This window comes from Mustela putorius, unplaced genomic scaffold, assembly GCF_011764305.1.
Source record: "Mustela putorius furo isolate JIRA1106 unplaced genomic scaffold, ASM1176430v1.1 tig00000129_pilon_pilon_pilon, whole genome shotgun sequence".
Taxonomy (NCBI): domain Eukaryota; kingdom Metazoa; phylum Chordata; class Mammalia; order Carnivora; family Mustelidae; genus Mustela; species Mustela putorius.
Window position 1 is genome coordinate 18116877 of NW_025421290.1, and position 20964 is coordinate 18137840.

A 20964-nucleotide genomic window follows, 5' to 3' on the forward strand; every position below is an offset into this window, starting at 1 on the left:
CTCACTGCTCATTTGCTGAGCCCATCTTTCCTGAACACCCACACCCACAAGGTGTAAGCATTATGTTAGCGATTGGGTGGATATAGTCCTGGCCAGACTTTGCCTCCTGGAGTGTGTGATGTAGAGAAAAATTAAGACAAGCTCACAAAATAACTGTAATACAGAATGCTGTGTATAAAGCACACACCAGGCAGAGAGGGTCAAGGGAGCCGTGAGGGTGACAACGGTGATGGGGGCAGGTCTCGTGGCAGCCAACTGAGCGGGATCTCAGTGAGCACCTCTCTAGCACTGCTACCGTAGTGACCTACTTAAGGATGGGGCCCTGGCTATCTCACCCTGCTCTGTACCCCCAGCACCGGGGGGAAGGAAGCTGAGGGACTAGGCAAATGGCCTGGGGAGAGTGTACTGTGGGTTCTCCCAAGGTGTGACAACAGCTGCTAGACAGGTCTGCGAAGAGAAGTAGGAGACAGGCAGGGGAGACCTGGGAATACCAGGAGAGAGAAGAGCAAGAGCTCAGAGATTTCACAGCTTCCGTCCTAGACAGAGAAGTCCTTCAGTTCTGGAGAATTCTGTGCCTCTATGCAAGAAGCCTCATGGTGATTTTCTAGGTTTTTCCAGGTGTGGACTCACTGCAGCCATGAGCAGAGGCCACAGAGAGCATGGGCTGGGAATTACGTATGGTTCTCCCTGCTGTGCTGTGTCCCCGATAAAACAAGTTGACAGAACCACTCCAGTCAGCCCTGGCCAGGCCAACTCAGAACCTCAGGCTTGGTCCTGGGCCCAAGATTATTAAAAAAGAAAATATTGGTCAACTCGAGTGCACACGGCAAAAGGCGATCACTTCTTCAGTCAGCGTCTGAAGGACTCCTATGTGCCGAGCTTGGCAGAAGATATTTCAGTTTTGTCCCTGTTCACTCATTTCACTAAGCATTTATCAGGCAACTGTCCTGTGCCTTGTGCCTGTGTGTTCTAGGCTCTAGGGAGGTAGCAACAAACAAAGCAAAGTGCTTGTTCTTATCTGAGTGGGAAGGGACAAATAAATAAGTCCATGATTCATCCAAGTGGTGACAAACACGATGAAAAAATAAAGTGAGGTAACGAGATAGAGGCACAGGGGCTGGGAGGGGGGAAGGAGGTAGTGGTGTTCAACTGGGTCAGTGAAGTCCGCTTCAATAGGCTGACATGGGAGCTGAGATCTGAATAATGGAAGGGAGTAAGTCATGTGGCTATCCCGGAAAAGAATATACCAAACAGAGGAAAGCTCAATTACGTGCTTGGTGCTCAAAGTACTGTGGACGGTAAAGATACTGCTTTTACTTGCTTATAGTATAGAAGGAAAGTACTTCAGGATAAAAGTAATTATAATACAAGGTAGAATATAAAGCTCTAAACCAGTACAGAAGAGGGAAAGACAGTTTTTTTCATCTCGGGCACAGGGAAAAAGAGGAACCTGAACTGGCCCAAAAGAGGGGCCGGATCTGGAGCAGAGAGTTGGAAAATGTGCTCTGGGGCAGAGAACAGTGGAGTCTCGGAGGCAGGACTGTGGGCAAAGATGAAGAATGACAGTTGTTCCAAAAAGTATTTGAAGAGCTGTCACATGGAAGAAGAATTAGAATCAGTTTTGATCTCTCTAAAGGGCAGGGACAGAACCAAGGTGTACAAACTGCAAGGAGGGAGATTTCAGTTCAATAGGGGGTCAAACCTTGTAACCCAAAGGTGTTGCCTCCGAATGGGATGGGCTGCATGGTGAAGGGGTGATCCCCACCCCTAGACGTGTTTGTGTGAGACAGAGTGGTCTGGGAGTATTTGGCCAGACTCGATGACTCCTCAGGTATGTTTCAGCTTTCAAGAAAACCATTTTACTATTTCATGCCCCCAGTTCTCTCTCACCTAAGGATGGCAAGTGCCCTGATATATTTCACTTTGGAATGCACAAAGCTTAGGGATCCGTAAAGATCATTCTCACATGATTTTGTCAGATACACAGCTGACAAGTTCTTCCTGTCTGTCTTGCACACTCACACACATACACACTCACACACACAACATACCCCCCTGCCATTACCTCCAAGCCCGAAGAAGAACAAAGGAGCATCTTCCCCTTCCTCATAAACCTCAGATTGCAGAGGTTCTCTACTGTGCTGACCTCCTTTTATTTTATTTCCCCACACAACTGGGTCTTTCCCTAACTCCACCTCCCAGATCGCTTCGGGCAGAGCAAGGCTCAGACACAAGTGTGGGGAAAGGGGCTGGGACAATGAGGAGCTGGTGAACACGGGGCATTGTGAGTGCGGGGCCCTGGGTAACAAACAGGAACACAGGCTGTCATGTGCTATCCTCAGAGATCCTTAAGGAACTCATGGCAATTACACCTCAGACCATCTCCAAAGGCTCCTCAGGGCCTGTTTTTTTGTTCCAGCCACAAAGTGTGCTCAAGGCTTCCTGCTAATTCTCCTCTTCATTCAAGCCGTCCTCATTACTGATGCTGCATTCTGGCACAGGCTGGAGCTTTCTTTTATGGACAGTACTTAAGAGCTCTCAGAAAGCAATTTTCCTGGCCTAGGAATGTCTGGGGAAATGTGGCATGAGTAGCATATGGCCTGATTCTAACAGCACGTGCACTCAGAATGGCCCCTCCATCCCCCAGGATACGTGCCCAGCCCCTGCGGCATTCACCATGCACGGCCTCCCCCTTGTTGCTACTGCTCCAGAGTCAGAAGAAGACTGGGGCTGAGAAAGACAAGAGCTTGGAGGGGACAAAGGGCAGTGCATAGCAGGCATCCTGACGTCGGGGTCACTCCCCAGTCGGTTGCTGAGAGAAGGCGCCCTCAGCCCCAGCCCTACCCACGCCCCACCTGTCGTTCAGGTGGTCCTGGTACTGCTTCACTTCCCCACTGCGTGGATGGCCGCTGTCTACCAGGCTGTTGGCAGCGAGGTTCACGCCGTCAATCTGCGTCATCAAGGTCTTCATCTCCTGGTCCAGGATGTCAAACCTGATATGGACAAAGAAGATGACTGGGGAGGAAGCATGGGCACTTTGCCTACCGCCCGGTCTCTGGAATGTAGAGCTCTTGCTTTCTCCTTCCATCTCCAGAACACATTTGATGGGGTAAGGAGGCAGAAAGGAAAAAGATATGCTGACATACCCTATTTTCTGGTTCATGGGTTCAGTTTCATGGTTTAGGATTTCTTGGACCAGGCTAGTAAAATGCTAGTTGCTTACTCCATAGGCCACTGGCTCAATGGAAAGGCAGAGGGGAATGAAGAGGTGTGTATGGGGGGCTGCTGATCACCTCAGAGAACAACTGCCATACCTCCAGGGCCACTGCTACTGTCCTTGGGCCCTAATTCCATGCCTTGGCACCTTGCCCTGAAGGATCCCCTCCCCAGCCAGGTGCTCTGTCCTAGGAGAGGGGGGCATGGCCAGGGGGAGGAATGTAGTTCTGAAAGTGGACCCTTCCCTCCGCCAACCTGGGCCCACCTCAGTATGCTCTAGGGAGCGGCATCTCATGCTCCTCATCTCTCTGATTCTGTGCTTAGGAGGGCCACATGGCCAGGGGGTATGCTCCCCTATGCCCGAGCACAGAGACAATGAGAGTACTGGAAAGGAGAGTGGCCTTGCAGCCTGGTGCTTTGGAAACTGGTCCCTGGGGTCATTTGGGGTTCTGTGGCTGAGAAACTGCCATGGAAAGCTAGAGCTGGTGGGGTTCTGACTTCTCACCTCCCCCTGCACTCAACAGTTCTGTTTTCCTCTGTGCCCTATGTCAGGGATTCTGTCTGCAATTCATTTGAACAAAGACCGCTGTGGCTGAAAAGGAATTCAATACTTTGTCTAGAAAGACCCCCTTTATTTTAAGGAAGGCCCCACAGGGTAAAGGACCCAAAGCCACAGAGGCTGATTAAAACCCGTGACTCTGGTGCATAGCCTCAGCCATAAAGGGCATCCCATCACCTCTCAAAGAGAACCTTGCTGATCTAGAGGTGGTTCCCATCCTAGGCGGGGGGTGGAGTGCAGGCCATAGTGGAGGGAGGTGAGGAAGAGAAAGTCAGGCTCTGACCTGTGCCGTGCGACCTCCAGGTCCTCCAGTGTGTCTGGGATCTCCATCTGGGTGAGCCACTTCTCCTTCTCCCCCATCCACAGCTCACAGGCATCTGTCTCCCCAAACACCGTGTACAGGTCCAGGGCGTCCTGCAGCCTCTGCCGACGCAGGTCTGCCTGGGCCACCACCTGCTGGTAGAGCTCCCGGAGGGCCTGCAGCCGGTTGGTCACATCTGGGGAATCCCGAAACTCTTGGGGGAAGCCCTGGGCCTGCTGTTCCAGATGCTCCATCACCCCGCGGCTTTCTTCCAGCTCCTCCAGGAAGTCCTTGTGCTTCTTCCCCAGGGCCCGCGTGGCCCCCTCATCCTGCCCCACGTCTTCGCCTGAGAGCAGCCGGTGGGCGTCCTGCAGCCAGGTCTTCAGGTCGTCAGCGTCCCCCTGGAACTGGAAGAAGTTCTCGGCATCCTGGAGGTTCTTCTTGCGATAGGCGGCTAGCTCCTTCAGCTGGTTCCACTGGGCGGACACCTCCTTGATTCGGGCCTCAATCTGTGGGTGCCCAAACTGCTTCCGCGCGACCATGCCCTCTGCCTCCTGGAAGATCTGCTTCAGGTGGGCGTCCAGCCCGCGGAGCTCATCCTCGAAGGCCTTGTGCTTGCGCTGTAAGATGAGCACACTCGTCAGGTCCTTGCCATAGTCCAGGGAAGAGTAGATCTGCTCCTTCTCCTTGATCCAGCTCTCTGCTTCATCCATCTCCCAGAAGAACTTCCAGAGCCGCTTAGACTGCTGCAGCTGGGCCTTCCGCCCGGCTGCCATGTTGCTCAGCTCCTCAAAGCACTGCTCCAGATGGCTGACACGGTCCCGGATAACCTGGGGGTCACAAGGCTGGTATCCTGGGAGGATTGAGAGAAGGGAAGACAAAAGAGGTCAGGCTTTGCTTGCGGGCAAACTTTAGGTCAGCTGCTAGGCTAGAACCACATGATCTAGAACCTGCCATCTCACGGGGGCTGTGGGATTACGTGTGGGGGGGGGGGCAATTGCTCAGATGGCAGGCCAGGTTCTTTATAATTAGTTAGTGTTCCCACTTACACTTCACGAGTAAGTTGGGTCTGCTCTCAGTAGAAATACCCAACAAGATTTTTTTTTTTTTTTAAGGGCCCAGACACACGGGAACCTTGGGAACACAGTCGGTTAAGCATCTGAATCTTGATTTCAGTGCAAGGTCATGAGATTGAGCCCCATGTTGGGCTTTGAGCGCTACACAAAGTCTGCTTAAAACTCTTTCCCTCTACCTCTGTCCCTCCTCTCTCTCAAATAAATTAATCTTATTAATTTAACAAGATTAAATAAAATAAAATAAGACAAAATAAAAAGGCCCAAATTTCAAGATGACTCTTCAAGAAGGCAACAACTTCTTTTATTTAAGACCCAAAGCTAGAGGGGTGCCTGGCTGGCTCAGTTGGAAGAGTGTGGGACTCCTGATCTCCAGATCATGAGTTTGAACCCTGCGTTGGGTGTAGAGATTACTTGAATAAAACTTTATTTAAAAAAAAAAAAAAAAGACCCGAGGCTAGAAACCTAGATTGTCTCTGTTGTATCTTGAACTAGCAGAGTGAATGAAAGGCAGATGATGCCTTTTTGGTGCTTCTAAATGCCTTCTGATCAGATTACCCAAGCAACTGCCTGCTCCCTAGAGAATTCCACTTTCCTTCAAGCTTCTTTCTTGCACCATTAGCTGATGGAAGAAGCAGAATTCTAAAGCTAAGAGACTTATCCAAGCTCGGGTGCTAAAACGCTGAGCTAGGGGATGGAGAGATAGCTGCGGCCTCACCTTTCTCCTCGGCGAACTGCAGTGTGGCTGCGGTGATGGCCCTCACTTTGTCCCCTTGGATGGCGATGTCAGCCTCCATCAACTTGTGCTTCTGTAGCAAGTCCTCGACTTCCAACAAGTGCTTCCCGAACTCGGCAGACAAGAGGTGAGCCTGGCAAAGAGGACAGACCAGGTAGAGGGGACGAGGAGAGGTGAAGACACATACCTGCTAGGAGAAGAGACACCTCCAAAAGGAGTGTCCATGGTACTTGGGCCTGGGAGTCAGATGCAGCTGGATAATGGTTGCCACTCAGCGTGGAAGCTATAGAACAGGACCTCCTACTGGGAGTGCCTTTCAGAACCAGGCATGGAATGTTTTTCAGAAGCTCAAGCCTCATACTCGATCTCCTGCATCTGTCTCAAGGTTTGGGGCCTGAGCATGTGTATTTTAAGAAAGCTCCATGGTCGGTCTGCTGGGCATCCTCGGTGAGACCCACTGTGGTGGAGGGAGAGGAGATTCAGACTTCTTGGTTGCCCCTAGGCTGAAAGGTCCGGATTCGAACCAGACTCAAACTGTGATCACTCAGAGCCTGATTCTCTGAACTCCTGATTCTGGTCTATCATTTCTAGGTCCTGTAGGTTGGCACCTGTGCTACCATGAACCTAAGATGTCTCGATCACCTGAAATACTGTGGACCCGAGCTGGTGACTTGTCTGGAGCAAAGGGAGCCAAGCAGTTGCTAGGTGGAGGCAGCCAGGCACTGCAGTGCCTCAGTTTTTCCATGCTGGCTCAGGGTCATGCTTGGCTGGGAGGCATCTAAGGAAGCAGCGCTAACTGCAGGACACCCTCACCCCCCAGCATGGAGGTGGGCTCAGGGGCACAGGAGCGCGGGGATGGGCAGTCTCCGGGGCGCACCTTGATCTCGTCCATCCAGTCAATGCTGTGCAGCATGTCCTGGAAGAGCTTCTGCAAGGCCAGGGTGGCCTCGAGCCTCTGGCGCCGAGACCGCAACAGCTCCTGCAGGTAGCTCCACAGGCGCAGGATGTTGTCCTTGCGGGCCGTGATGCGCTTCTGGTCATGGTAATTCTCCTTCTCCAGCTCCTGGGCCAGGTCCTCCAGGGCCTTCACCCGCTCCTCATAAGCAGCTGTGTCCGTCTCGATGGCCTCGTGCTTCTTCTTGGCGGCCTCCACGGCTGCCAGGTCATACCCAAAGTTATCCTGGCCCATGGGGAGAAAAGCAGGCAACTTACTCGGGCCCCCCTTGGCTGGTCCCCTTAAACACAGAGAAATGGTGTGCCCCTTCTGAACAGTGGCTTGAAGGGAAAACCCACGGCCGAGGAGCTCATTCTGTGCTGTCTTTTTCAGCTGATCTTGTCAGAGCCAAGTTCCAAAGACTACATGTCTTACAGGAACCTTGAAAAGCAGCTCATAATTTTATTCACTGTGCTATGCGTGCGGGAATGCTGTGTGTGAGTCACTCACAGAGCACTCTGGCGGCCTGCTGGCGCTTGCCACCTGCCTGGGAAGGAACTGCCCGATTCTGGGCAGGAAGGGGCCACTGCTCACTCAGGAGCCCCACATCTGTAAGCACATGGCTCGCGCCCATGTGATCAATGAGGCACGCACTCTCCAGTTCTCTCACAACACTGGCTTTGCCCTGCCCAGACATTTGGGTCCAGATTCTTAAGTGGGAAGCAACAGAAGCTCTTACGGCGCACATCCCCGGGGTCAATTTTCAGCTAGTGGAATCTGACCTGGCCCTCAGGGCCATAGTCCGTGGAGAGTTCTTCCTCAAGCATGACTCCCACGGGGCTGCAAGGCCTGTGGCGGGGCTCATCTGGCTTCCACCACGAAGCAAGCTGGGGTTCCAGCCCCGCTGATCGCGGGGGGCTCTGGAAAGCTTCCACTGCCTGCCATGCCCTGCGTGTCTCCTACTACCTGAGCCACCAGGCGCTGGTTTTCATTGAGCCACGTCTCCCTCATGGCAGCCTTCCGGTCAAAGCGCCGGGCCACCTGCTCCAGCTTCTCTTGCCGAATGAGCTCATTCCTCAGAGCCAGCTCCCGCTGATACTCAGCCTCCTCCAGGCTTTCCCAGGCCTGTGTGGGGGATAGATGAAAATTCTTGAGGCACAGGGGCACACCTGGATTTGGGGTTTCCATCTTTTTTACCCAACACTGAATGATTTCAGGAATCCAGGCAGAGCCTGAAGTTCAGCAAATCGTTTGGCTGCCAAAGATTTGGGGAGCACTGGTCCTGACTTCCCAGTTTCTTCCTCCTCTAAACCTGCCTTAGATTGCTGGCCTGATATAATGTTACTTGTCTCTGTGGGTGTTCAGTACATTCTCACTGACTCATGGCTACTTTCATTGTGTTAGAATGTCCAAGTGGTGCAAAGCCTCCAATCCCTGAAATATCGAAGGTGTCATAAGCAGGTAATGTTCATTCTATAGTCCGAGAAACTCAGGAATCTATAGAGATTAAGCTATAAAACTAGCTCCAAAAATGGACTCTGGGCATCTGAGCAGAGGGCTGAGCTAATGGACAGTGCGTCGTGTTGGACCTCTCAGAACTAGGTTCAGAGAGTACCCCCAAATAGCCAACATGTGTAGTTAATAATACCAACAGAAAGTGGCTTGGTTTAACCCTGTCCAGTAACCATTCCCTGCACCCTTGTCAGAAACTCAGCTACCCCACTGGCAATGTATAATGGAATACACAGCTGTACCCGGTTGATGTCTGACACTAGTTTCCCATCGTGAGGGGTATACACTTTCTGATTGTTGGCTCTCATCCGGGACTGGATGGTAAAAAGTAGGACTTCCAGATTCCCCTTCTCCTGGAACCTGTCAAGAAAACAGAGGAAGGGAGATTAGTGTCGAGGTCCCCATTGCCAAATTTTTTGCAAGTCAACATGGAACCCTGGCATATCTTGGAGCTTCGATAGTGAAACATATTTTCTTTAAAAACAAAAAATAAAGAGGATATATAGGTTAATTTACCTGTTAAAACATCTATCATACTCACCAATGGTGATCTACTAGGGGCTGAGTCTTTAACATACAAATCAGAAAAAACACAAGAGCCTCCACAGTGTTTGCTTATCATCTGCTTCCCCAGGGGAATGGCTAACTGGAGGATTCTAGAAATTCCTGCAGACACCAAGAGTTTTACCAAGCAACACAGAGAAAGCTCTTCCCTGTTCTGTGAATGATGAAGACTTCTGACTAGTTCTTTAGTTGTTTTTTTAACTGAGCGAGCCAATAAAACCTTAGAAGGAACATTAGCCACGTGAGGACATACTGTCTTGGAAGCAACTTTCACCTGAGTACTAATGAGCAGCCATCCCGACAAGTCCTAAAGGCCTGCTGCTTCAGAGGGGCGAGGAGCGGCTGCACTCCAGGCCGATAGCAGGTGTAGATGAGAACCGACAGCATGGTGAATGTCTTGAGGCTCAGCTCAATGGAACTGCATGCTTTTACATTTCTGCATGGACACCAGTATCTGCCTACTTCTGCACCTCCCACGTAGCAGTCGAAGATGGGCTGTCGACCAGGTCCCCACCCAGAGGCCAGCCTAACAGAACTGACCACTCACAGTCATTTCAAGAGGGCTGGGGCCCAGAGCACCATCTACTCGGCCCTATGGTGTGCGGCCTGGAAGAAGCCCAGAGGAGGTTATCTGTACTGAATTTAGGACTTTAAAAGTGGGTTAGTGTTAGGCCAGAAATCAGTTACTTGCTTATAGTACATTTTAGACTCCGTGTCTCACCTTTCCCTGTTGGAGAGTCATGAATGAAGTGTGGGAGGTGAGGGGAAGGAACAGGGCCAAGGGTACCACCATGAGCTAGAAACTTGCTTCAGAAAAGCTGGACAAGCTAAGGGCAGGTGAGCTGGAATACTCCCTCTGTTTGTGTGTCCACATGTACACGTGCCTATGGGTGTGTCTGTGCACGCATGCACACGCATGGGTGTGGTTGTGAAGACATATGTGCACATGACCCCTCACTGGGTTTCACTGGGGTGAAGAAGAGGTCCTGAGAGGTCCCCACATGCTCTGTTGATGAGCAGTGACAGATTGGAGAGAAACAGGATGTGCCTGGTCATCAGCAAGACCCCTACAGAGAGCCCTGGGGCTGTGGATACAGAGGTCATTACCAGATAACAAAGCACAGCTCAGTGCTTCTGAGTTTCTCAGAGAGAAACTTTCTAGTACTTTCTCTGGTTACTCATCAATGCCCCTTTCCTCCAGGCTGATGGCTTGGGAGAAGGAGAGCAAGATGGGGATGAAGGAGATGACAAATGTGATGCTCTCTCGTTTCTAGGTTACACCTCCGGGTATACTGCTCAAGGCCCAGAGCCTGGCTCTGCCTTTGGCAGTCAGGCTCCTAGCCATGGATGCCCAGCCTCCCAGAGCCCAGACCCTTACTTAGGGGGCTTCTCCACGGTGCGGTAGGTGCTGAAAGCCTGTAGCTGTTGTTGGACGCCCGTCAGGGAGTTGGCAAACTTGCGGCTGTTCAGGACGGCGATGGTCTGCTCAATCCATGTGAGCAGCTCTGTGGCCAGCCCACTATACTTTTCAATCATCTTCTCCGTCTCAATGGCATGGTCAATGACCTGCAGAATCACTTTATTACTGATCCTTATCAGTATCAATGACACCAGTAAGGCCACTGCTGGGGCCACCTTCATCGTGAAGCCGGAGTGTTCCATGTTGGGTTTGTTCCCTGAGCTCAAAAACACTGCTAAGGCAGGAGGAGAGGACTGGCAAGATTAGCAGGGAGCTAGCTCCACTGTGGTTCACCGGCAGCTTCACCCCTCCCCCAACCCTATAAAAGACTGGTAAGTTTGCTGGGCCAGGACATCAGCCACGAGGAAGGCTGATAAAATGCATTATTAGGAATAAAATGCATTATTAGGAATCCAAGGCTTCTAGGCACTGCCTCTGCTAAACACCAGGCACACAAGGGTGAATGAGAAATGGTCTCTACCCTTGGGGTGCTGTGGACTGGCAGGGAAAAGGAATCTGGCAAGAGGGTCTGTACAGTGGGTTGGGTTCCCGATACGCCACGAGTGAAGAGGCCCAGAACCACAACAGACTAATACGTAGAAGCCCATAGTGTCCTATGGAATGTTCAGGAGATGGGGAAGAGGGGATCAGAGCTCCAGCCCAGGATATTTTTCAGGACAGACCAGCAGCTTGCCTTGGAATTTAGCTTGGGAGCCATTAATGTGGCAGTGCTTGGCTTCAGAGGAAGGTGGTGGGGATTGATCTGTGTCCCTTCCCTGCAGCTGGGGTACAGGCACAGAGCTCTCGGGACAGGAAGGGAGCATCAGAGTGTGGCAAACAGGGAACCAAGGTGACACCCTGCGGATCAGCTCCGTACCTTGCCAACGCGCTTGCCCTCTACCGCGAGCACCTTCATCTTGGAGAAGTAGTGGTAAAACGCCACCACGTAGGTAATGATGGATTTCTCATCAGGGTTTTCTGTGAAGACATCTGCAAGGGGAAAGGGTGCAAGCTCAGGACCCAACTGGAAGCTGGAAACGTTGGGCTCAGAGGGTTCAGCTCCCTGTTCCTCCAGCAGGAAATTCAACTCCAGGTACCAAGCGACAACCAGAGGTTGAGAATGAAAGTGTGATTCTGATTTTCGCCAGAGGATGAGCTCCATATCAGGACCACAAACGGAGTGGAAAGAGTGAAGAAGAAGGATCCACAGATGACAAAGGGGCCCCTGGCTGGGCCAGGTGAGGGTCAGGAACCACCACGGATCTGAAGAGCTGGCCCGGAGCAGGGTGCTGGCCCAGCCACCAGCCCCTTGCTGTGTCCATGGCTGGCCCTGTGCCGGGCCCAGACTCCTCCCAGTACCCCAGCAGCCCGGGGCTCCCTCTGGCAGGAACGCTGCCTCCCTCCCAGCAGCCAAGGGCTGGAGCAGGTGCCGCTCACCTTCGGGGTCCAGGAGCGGGATGATGCCCAGCTGGCGCTCGGCCACCTTGAAGGCGTGCTCCAGGTTGTGCCGCGCGTTCGAGTCTTTCAGCTTATCAAAGTCAATCAGGTCAGGCCTGGGGACAAGGCCAGACTGCTAAAAAGCGGTGGCCGCAGCATCCCCCACCTACTGGGCAGCCCCAGCACGAAGCAAAGACACTGGACAGACAGCTGGGCAGAAGTGGAAGGAGGAGACAGAAGCAAGGGAGGGACAGCTGTGAGCACCCGAACGTGGGGGGAGGGGCACAGGGCACGCCTGGGGTTTCAGGGAGGCAGGGAAACCGACAGTGAGAGAAGGCTTAGAGGGACCTACATGCGGTGTGCGCTGTATCCAAGCAGCCCAGGGGTTCGGCCCTCCGCCCTCCTCTCCCTCTTACCGGTGCTTGTGTATCAGGGCGTTAAAGGCCAGGCCATCCTTCCAGCTGGAGGTGAAGTTGGTGACATTGACCTGGGGGTAGCTGTATCCAAGAGAAACATTAAGACCTAAGAGACAGACTATTTTGGGGTCCTCAAAAGTGTCGGAACTGAGGGACCCATACACGGGAGAGAAATGGATCCATCCCTTCTTGGGCCCCTTCAACAACAGAGAGCAATTAAGCTACACGAAGGTGTAAGGTGGGCCCAAGACACTCACACACCCAACAGACACCACGGTCTGACCCAGGCAATTCTGGGAAGGAACCCTCAATTCCAGGTCTTCAAGAATCAGGTCAGGATATGTTTTGCATCTGTCACACTGAAGGTGCTATAGTTCTGGACGATGGTATGTGTGACCCTTAGCTATGGCGGTCCTTGGGGGAAGCAGGAGGATGGTGGGGAATGGAGTAGTGAACTGGTGCCCAGGGCTTACCCTGCTGTCTTCATCTGACACCACAACAGCAACGCATCCTTGGCCGAGCGTGTCTCACGGCCTTCCTGCGTTTGCACAACAATGTCCTGAATCTAGCGGCGCAGGAGCAGGAACGAGAGAGGGAGAAATGAGAGTTGCATCTGGATCTGAGTCTTCGTGCTCGCCCTGGGAAGCTCCCTCCCTCTTTCTTCCTTCTTAGCTCTCCATCTGCTTTGCCAACCCTGGGTCCCCATGGCCTGTTTCCCCACTTAGTTGGCTGTCATGGGCCAGGGATGTCCTCCTCAATTCAGAGGAGACAGCTCTAACTAGATAACTAATGGGATACTGAGAATAAACAAGATGCCCCAAATCCTCCTCTGAGGCACAATGTCCTGTAAGGGACAATGTGAAAACTGAAAAGTATTGGCTTTGATTAGTATCTCCTCTTTCCTTTTCATTCTCCTCAGTTCCACGGTCACTACTGTTTAACCATACACATCCACTGGAAACCCAGGGTCCCTTGGATGAGATCTTCAGTCTGTGAGTTGCTATCTTTATACCCCTTGTCCTCCTGATTCCTCCTATCCCCAAGCCAGCGGGTGGAAGGCCTTGCTTTCTTTCCCTTGTACTTTCTAAATTTCCTTACAAATAACAGACCTTGAATTTCAGGGTGAGAAGAGAAAAGTTTCTGATTGAAAAACAATCTAGATCTTCTATATTGTTTTTATAAATTCTGAATCAAACAATTCTACAAAACCTACACATGTTGAGGGAAAGAGACAAAATCAGATCTCCCAGCCAGACCTCTCCCCAGCTACTGGTTTCTAACTTTCCCCTCAAAAGACTACACTGTTGACTGAACAGCTCACCCCAAGCTTCAGCGATTAGTCAGTGCAGACGACGGTCACTTCTTCCTATAAACAGTGCCCCACAGGACAAGTTTCTAGCCTCCCAGAACGTGCACAAACACTCACACTTCATTCACCATTTTATAAGGTTCTAAGCCCTGGCCCAGAGAGGCTCTCCTACTCCCTCTGCTCCCCCCAGAACCTACCTGGAAGCGAAGGATGATGGTCCAGATGAGGCCCAGGACGAGGCGGTGGTTACCATCCACGATGTCATGGGAGCCCATGTTTTCCAGGTGTACACGCTGCTCCTTGAGGAACTGTAGGGCCTTATCCACATTCTCCAGGCAATGGATGCGCATCTTCCCCTTCGTGGGCTTTGGCTGTGGGATGGCATTGGCCCATGGCATGGAGGGACCTCACAGTTGCCCCAGAGGTGGATGCAGCCTGGACCAACACCCATCATGAGCATCCCCTCCTCCACCCTCCTGGGCAATCTCTAACTCTCACGTTCAGTCCTTGATGCTTTTCAACTCCATCCTTCCTACAAAGTTCAGACACTCCCCCTTCCTTTAGCACCCAAAGCTCTGTAATGAGGCTGCATTGGTGCTATTCCTAGATCTGAACAAAGACTTCTGAGGGGTAATAAATGCCATTCAAAAGCACTGACACATCAAATAGTTAATTGAGCACTTACTATATGCCAGGCACAGTTCTAAGAACTATTAACTGCTGGTGGTAAGAGCAGCTTTTTGTTTGGTGATTGGTAACAGAGGCCACCCCACCATCCAACCTCTTCCCTCCCCACCCCCGAATGGCTCCAGCCAAAACTCTTAAGGTACCATCAAGAGTTAACCACATCATGTAAAGGGTTCCCAGTGGTAACTCTTTCTAGTGGCCTTTCAACACAGGGCAAGAGGCAGGAGCCTGGAGTTAAAAAAAACAATGGGAATATGTAGTACCTTTTCATTCAAACCCTGAGGATCAGGTACAGGTATCATTTTATACTTAGGCAGAAACAAGGAAAAAAAGGTCTTGACCGATAGACCTGAGGTTACAATGGAAGTAACTGAGCAAAACTTGAACGTTAATCTGGTTCTCCCCCAGAGGCAACATCACTGCCAGGTGGGTCACAATGGAGAGGGCCTATACTACATTTCCACTCGTAAGGGTGATAGAACACACAGGAAATTATCTTCCATGCTCTTCTCTTGGTTCTAAGAAGGATGCCAATTTCTCCAGCTGGGTAACAGAATCTCTCTCAGCCCGCACAAGGAAACTGAGGTGGGTCCACTGCAGGTCAGCCACAGGGGCCTAAGTCCCCACCAGATAAATCAAGAGCTGTGTATGGCTTCCAGGAGAAGCATGAAGATGTGGCAATGGCCCAGAGGCGATACATTCCGAGAACTGGTCGGAGAACTCAGTGAGCCAAACGGACATCTCACATCAGTAAGTAATGAAACCCTGGAAGGCCGGGAGAGCTGGAAACACCCCCAGACCACGTCTTTTCTAAAGAGAAGGCACAGCACCCGGCACGGGGCTCGGGCAGAGGGGCTTTACCAGCATCTCTCCAGAGAGCACCTCCAGCAGCTTGATGAGCATGCGCCCGTCCCGCAGGTCCTTGTAGAGGTCGGTGATGCGGCAGGGTACTCGGGCCAGGTTCGAGTTTACCCATTTCGTGAAGGTCTTCTTCTGAACAACTTCCCGCTCGTCTGAGTGGGGAGAAGAGACTTGGGTGAGGTGCCCGGGGTTGGCAGTGTCAATGTGCAAAGTGACATGGGGCTGAAGGTTGTCTCTTAATTCCAGGGTCCCCCGATCCTTGGCGGGGGGGCTGAAGTGTCTATTCCACCCCCTTCCTAGGGATGTTTGTGATCAGAGTGTAGCCTTGGGAGACATGGGTCTGTGTGCCATGACGAGGCAATGAAGAGAGAACTTCCACCACCGCATTCTATGCATTGTGGTATGTACCCCTAATTCAGCCACCTGTTTCCTGTGCCTGGCAGAACGCTGTCCCGTTGTACTGGCAAGCTCAGAATTCAATGCCAGGTTCACCCACCTACTCATCCAACCAACATTCCCTCTGCCTAGAACAGTACCTCTTGCCCTTCCCCTCCGCCATCCCCTCCAACCAACTCCTATTTGTCCTGTAGAAGTAGTGCTTCTCCAAATAGCTTTTCCTGACCCCTTGGCCAGGTTAGGCCTCCCTGTGTGTGCCTTCACCCTTGAATACTCATTTCTTATTTACGACTTGCTTCGCATTCATAGGAGTTGAAAGCCCACCTCTCCTTCAAGAGTACAGGTATCTCCAGCCCAGCGAAATCTTGTCTGGTTTACTTCTATATCCCTAACACCCAGAGTCTGGTATACAGTAGGTGCTCCAGAGCTGTACTGTAGTCGACTGCACATTTATTTCAGCTCCTGTTGGTGGCAGGCTTGGGCTTGGTCTGATAATTCATAAAAATAAAACCAACTGTCTGCCCTCCAAGAGCTCCTGGCAGGCAGAGAAGAATGACAGGCAAGGCAAGGGGAATGTGTGGTCCACACGAGGTCAGGGATAAGGGAGGCATGGGTTGGTGGCTATCCGTCGCGTTATGCTGGCTCGCTCACCCCCAGAACGGCAGGCAGGGCTTCTCCATCTTCAGACCTGAGAAGTGGATGTGACATCCCCACTCTAAACCAACGGTCAGCCCAAACCAGGCTTCTCGCCCAGGCTGTACCAGCTCAGGGGAGGTACCTCTTAGCATCTCTGTAAATTAGGTGCTGGTAATCTGTCCAGTTTGAACAAGATGCTGGAGAGAGGGGAGGAGCTGGGGTGGCAGAAAGAGTGGGGGAGGGGTAGAAGGTAAAGAGAGTGAGGAGAGCGGAGGAAAGAGAAACAAAGGGAGAGAAGAGGGGAGGAGGGGTGAACTCTTGTTCTGCTGACTTCAGTGAACAGTTTGTGGCAAGAGGATGCAGGCACTGTGGTGTAGGAGCTGGCCTGGCAGTGGGGCTGGGCCTACGGCCATGGAGGAACCCCAGGGAGGGCATGTGGGGTTCGGGCACAGCAAGGGCACACTCAGAACAGCCCGGCCAGGAGCGAGGTCAGTACCCTGGGAGCAGCCCAAAATGTCTGCTCGGCTGAGCCCCAACTGTGGCAGGGCTGGCTTTTTAAATTATTAAAAATCTGATTTAACAACAACAAAAAGAGGAGCCCAGCCAGTGGGGCCTCCGGGATATAATTCTGGCGGCTCCTGAGGCTCACAGCGTCAGATCCCTTCCTATCGCACTGCTATTTCAGTGTTAGGAGCTCAGACACTTAAACACTTATTCATTCATTCAGCCAGTGTTTACTGTATAACTGTGAGGTGTTAGGCTCTGGGGGCAGGTGGGACTCAAGGGCGGGAAAGATAGCCCTATCCTTGAGGCAGACGCACTCTATCATAAAGAAGATGAGTGCTGGTGTCCCATGGAAAGAAGTCAGTGGCAGGCCTCGAAATAAGACTTCCACAAAGAGGAATATTACTGCTGCTGCCTCTGTAAGTCTCACATATAAAATTAAAATGGCAATCCATTCATACTGCGCCTCTGGGCAAAGTTTCAGGGGGAAAAACTCTCCTTACTCCTTTATTGGCAGCAAATTAAACCACTTTCCTGATTTCAAGGACTGTTCGGTCAAATGTAACTGAAGTTTCAATGATGCATTGGACAGGAAGCAACAACATTTATTCTGGGGCGTGTCGGGATTCAAGAGAACCAGCCACAACTCCATGGTGCCTTCCCTGGAAACGAGATCTGTTTAAAGAAGGGGCTAGCCCTTTTTTACCCAAATGATGGTGGAGCTTTGACCAAGGGGCTGAAATGCTCAGATCCTTTAGAGATCAGTGTATCAAAAACCCAAGGTGCTTCCTTCCTTCCTCCTTTTCCTGTTTTCAAGAATCCAAGAATTTCATTATATGGGTGCTGAAACCCATTTATTTGTGCTTGATAATGGGTAAGGAAGTGCTATTTTAGCTGGGGACATGGGATTTAACTCTGGGCTGCTGGGCTGGAATGTACATTGGTACAGATGTGTCCTCACTTACCCTTAGATCTCCCCAGTTTTGAACATACAAATGAAGCCTCCTGCACCCCAAAATGTTGGAGCCACAGGTTTAGAGCTCAGGGAGGCAGCTTCTTGGCTGCCTTTTACTTGAAGGCGAGGGTGAAATTACCCAGAATCCCCAGCACCCTGATACATTTTGCAGTGTTGAGACATTGCAAAGATTCTGAGAAGCTAATGATGATCCTGAGGAGATAAAAGACCCAGGGTGGGAATTAATTTCCATTAGCTGTTTGCTCTGGTTGTTCCACATCAGCATGCTCAGCACATTCACTCTTAGCATGGCCCAGGCGTTCATCAGGAACCTTCCAAGTGCAGGAGAGGCAGTGGCCCAGGGCCAGCCGGGCTGGGGCAATGGTCATGCACTGGGCCTGCTATCCCTAGGGGACCTGGGCCATCATGCAGGGACTCTCTGTGGAATGGAGGCCTCAGCAAGGTCTAGCTCAGGGCCAGACCTTATTTCTAGACCCTTAACCCTACCAGTGCAGGAAAGAAGAAAATCCACCAGCATAGCCTGACTCAAAGCTAGAGCCTCAGAAAACCCTGCTGCTTCTGCAACTCTCAAGCTTATGGCATCTCCATTCCTGCCTGTTCCTCTTCCTCTTTTTTTCCTTCTCAGGCTGTGGCCACCCTCAGTCCTCCCCTACATGTCAGGGCTTCTCCTAGAAAACTCACCTTCTTCTCTGACCAGCCAGCTAGAACAAGTGTCTGGATATTGTGTCTGGGTGACCTTTCTTTTACACTTGTTTTCAAAGGTTTGGTTTGAGGTCAAATAAACTCACAATACCAAAACAAATATTTATCCACTAATAAGTGAGTTTATACATGGAAAGTGTTTAGAACAGTGCCTGGCACACAGGGAACTAAGCCTTTAAAGTCCTCATCACTGTTAGCATCACTACTACTGCTATTACAATGTGTAGGGTCCTGTCCTGGATGCTGTGGGGACACAAGGCAGCCTCACTCTTCCCAAGGGCCTCATGATCTAGCTGAGGAAACAAGACAAAAGCCTACAGCAGTTAATTCTGCAACCACACAAGAGCCAAAAGGCAGTTCATTTTAACAATACAAAAGTTGTCACAAGGTGATATTGGATTAATTACCAGATTAATGGCACATCCAGTAAATGGTCATGGGCCAAAGAGGAAAGAGGTCATTTCTAATTGGAATAGTCAAGGTGGGCGGTGGGTGGGGGGTGGTGTCTCATGAAGAAAATCCCTTTGGATAGGCAGAAGAGGAGGGGAGCCAGGGAAGCAAGACGTTCCCAGACAGAGAGGCATGGAAGGATGGAGCTTGTGTGGGGGCTGTTGGGTAGCCATAGGTAAGCGGGAAACATGTGGAAATAGGTTTTTAGTGGAATATGGAAAGCCCTGAATGAAAGACTAAGTTTAGATTTAATCCTAGAGGCCAAAGATACCACTGAAGGGATGGCAGGATCATTTTCTGAAATACTAGTTTATAAGGCCCTCAATGATAACTTAAAAACAAAACAAAACAGTGTTTCAGCTTTAAAAAGTAGTGTTTAATAGATCAATGGAACAGAATAGAAAGCCCAGAAATAGACCCTCACCTCTATGGTCAACTAATCTTTGACAAAGCAGGAAAGAATGTCCAATGGACAAAAGACAGTCTCTTCAACAAATGTTGTTGGGAAAATTGGACAGCCACATGCAGAAAACTGAAACTGGATCACTTCCTTACACTACACATGAAAATAGACTCAAAATGGATGAAGGAACTCAATGTGAGAAAGGAATCCATCAAAATCCTTGAGGAGAACACAGGCAGCAACCTCTTTGACCTCAGCCGCAGCAACTTCTTCCTAGGAACATCGCCAAAGGCAAGGGAAGCAAGGGCAAAAATGAACTAGTGGGACTTCATCAAGATAAAAAGTTTTTGCACAGCAAAGGAAACAGTTAACAAAACTAAAAGACAACTGACAGAATGGGAGAAGATATTTGCAAATGACAGATCAGATAAAGGGCTAGTATCCAAAATCTATAAAGAACTTATCAAACTCAACACCCGAAGAACAAATATTCCAATCAAGAAATGGGCAGAAGACATGAACAGACATTTCTGCAAAGAAGACTTCCAGATGGACAAAAGACACATGAAAAAGTGCTCCACATCATTCGGCATCAGGGAAATACAGATCAAAACCACAATGAGATACCACCTCGCACCAGTCAGAATGGCTAAAATTAACAAGTCAGGAAATGACAGATGCTGGCGAGGATGCGGAGAAAGGGGAACCCTCCTACACTGTTGGTGGGAATGCAAGCTGGTGCAACCACTCTGGAAAACAGCATGGAGATTCCTCAAAAAGTTGAAAATAGAACTACCCTATGACCCAGCAATCGCACTACTGGGTATTTACCCTAAAGATACAAATGTAGTGATCCAAAGGGGCACGTGCAGAATGTTTATAGCAGCAATGTTCACAATAGCCAAACTATGGAAAGAACCTAGATGTCCATCAACAGATGAATGGATGAAGAAGATGTGGTGTATATATATACAATGGAATACTATGCAGCCATCAAAAGAAATGAAATCTTGCCATTTGCAACGACATGGATGGAACTAGAGGGTATTATGCTGAGTGAAATAAGTCAATCAGAGAAAGACAATTATCATACGATCTCCCTGATATCTGAAAGGCAACGTGGGGGGTTTGGGGGGTAGGAAAGGAATAAAGGAAACAAGATGGGATCGGGAGGGAGACAAACCATAAGAGACTCTTAATCTCACAAAACAAACTGGGGGTTGCCGGGAGTTGGGGGGTAGGGAGAGGGTGGTTGGGTTATGGACGTTGGGGAAGATATGTGCTATGGTGACTGCTGGAAGTGTGTAAACCTTGTGATTCACAGACCTGTACCCCTGGGGCTAATAATACAGTATATGTTAATAAAAAAAAATAAATAGGGTGTAAAATCTACATAAAGAAAACCTGAGGGGCATCTGAATGGCTCAGTCCGTTAAACATCTGCCTTCAGCTCAGGTCATGATCTCAAGGTCCTGGGATCAAGTTCCACCTTGGGCTCCCTGCTCAGTGGGGAGTCTGCTTCTCCCTTTCCTTCTGCTGGCCCCCCCAACTCATACTATCTCTAAGAAATAAATAAAATCTTTAAAAAAAATTTAAAAGAAAACTTGAATTTTCCTTTGTGTGCTCCTGAGGCACACAAAAGATTTGAACACATGTGTAGAAAGGCACATCCAATTCTTGAATAGGAAAACTCAGTATCATAATGTTGTTAGATTACTTTATATTAATCTATATTGAATATTATTTTAAATATATTTAAATTGTATTATTCGAGGGAAACTAGAGAAGCTATGAGAAAACTCACTGGGAAAACAAAAATCGCTAGGAAAATTC

General features: G+C 50.3%; 1 protein-coding gene across 1 annotated transcript in view; it reads right to left on the reverse strand.

Annotated features, from left to right (window-relative positions):
* Positions 1 to 20964, reverse strand: part of SPTB (spectrin beta, erythrocytic) — a 124352-nt gene that overhangs the window by 34542 nt on the left and 68846 nt on the right. Inside the window, exons 3-15 of the mRNA XM_004738933.3 lie at positions 15065 to 15216; positions 13714 to 13887; positions 12681 to 12772; positions 12208 to 12288; positions 11792 to 11907; positions 11232 to 11344; positions 10274 to 10461; positions 8574 to 8691; positions 7786 to 7944; positions 6763 to 7065; positions 5868 to 6018; positions 4059 to 4929; positions 2856 to 2993 (exon numbers count right to left, since the gene is read on the reverse strand). Of these exons, the coding sequence (XP_004738990.1) occupies positions 2856 to 2993; positions 4059 to 4929; positions 5868 to 6018; positions 6763 to 7065; positions 7786 to 7944; positions 8574 to 8691; positions 10274 to 10461; positions 11232 to 11344; positions 11792 to 11907; positions 12208 to 12288; positions 12681 to 12772; positions 13714 to 13887; positions 15065 to 15216 (2656 nt within the window). The remainder of the gene's footprint in view (positions 1 to 2855; positions 2994 to 4058; positions 4930 to 5867; positions 6019 to 6762; positions 7066 to 7785; positions 7945 to 8573; positions 8692 to 10273; positions 10462 to 11231; positions 11345 to 11791; positions 11908 to 12207; positions 12289 to 12680; positions 12773 to 13713; positions 13888 to 15064; positions 15217 to 20964) is intronic.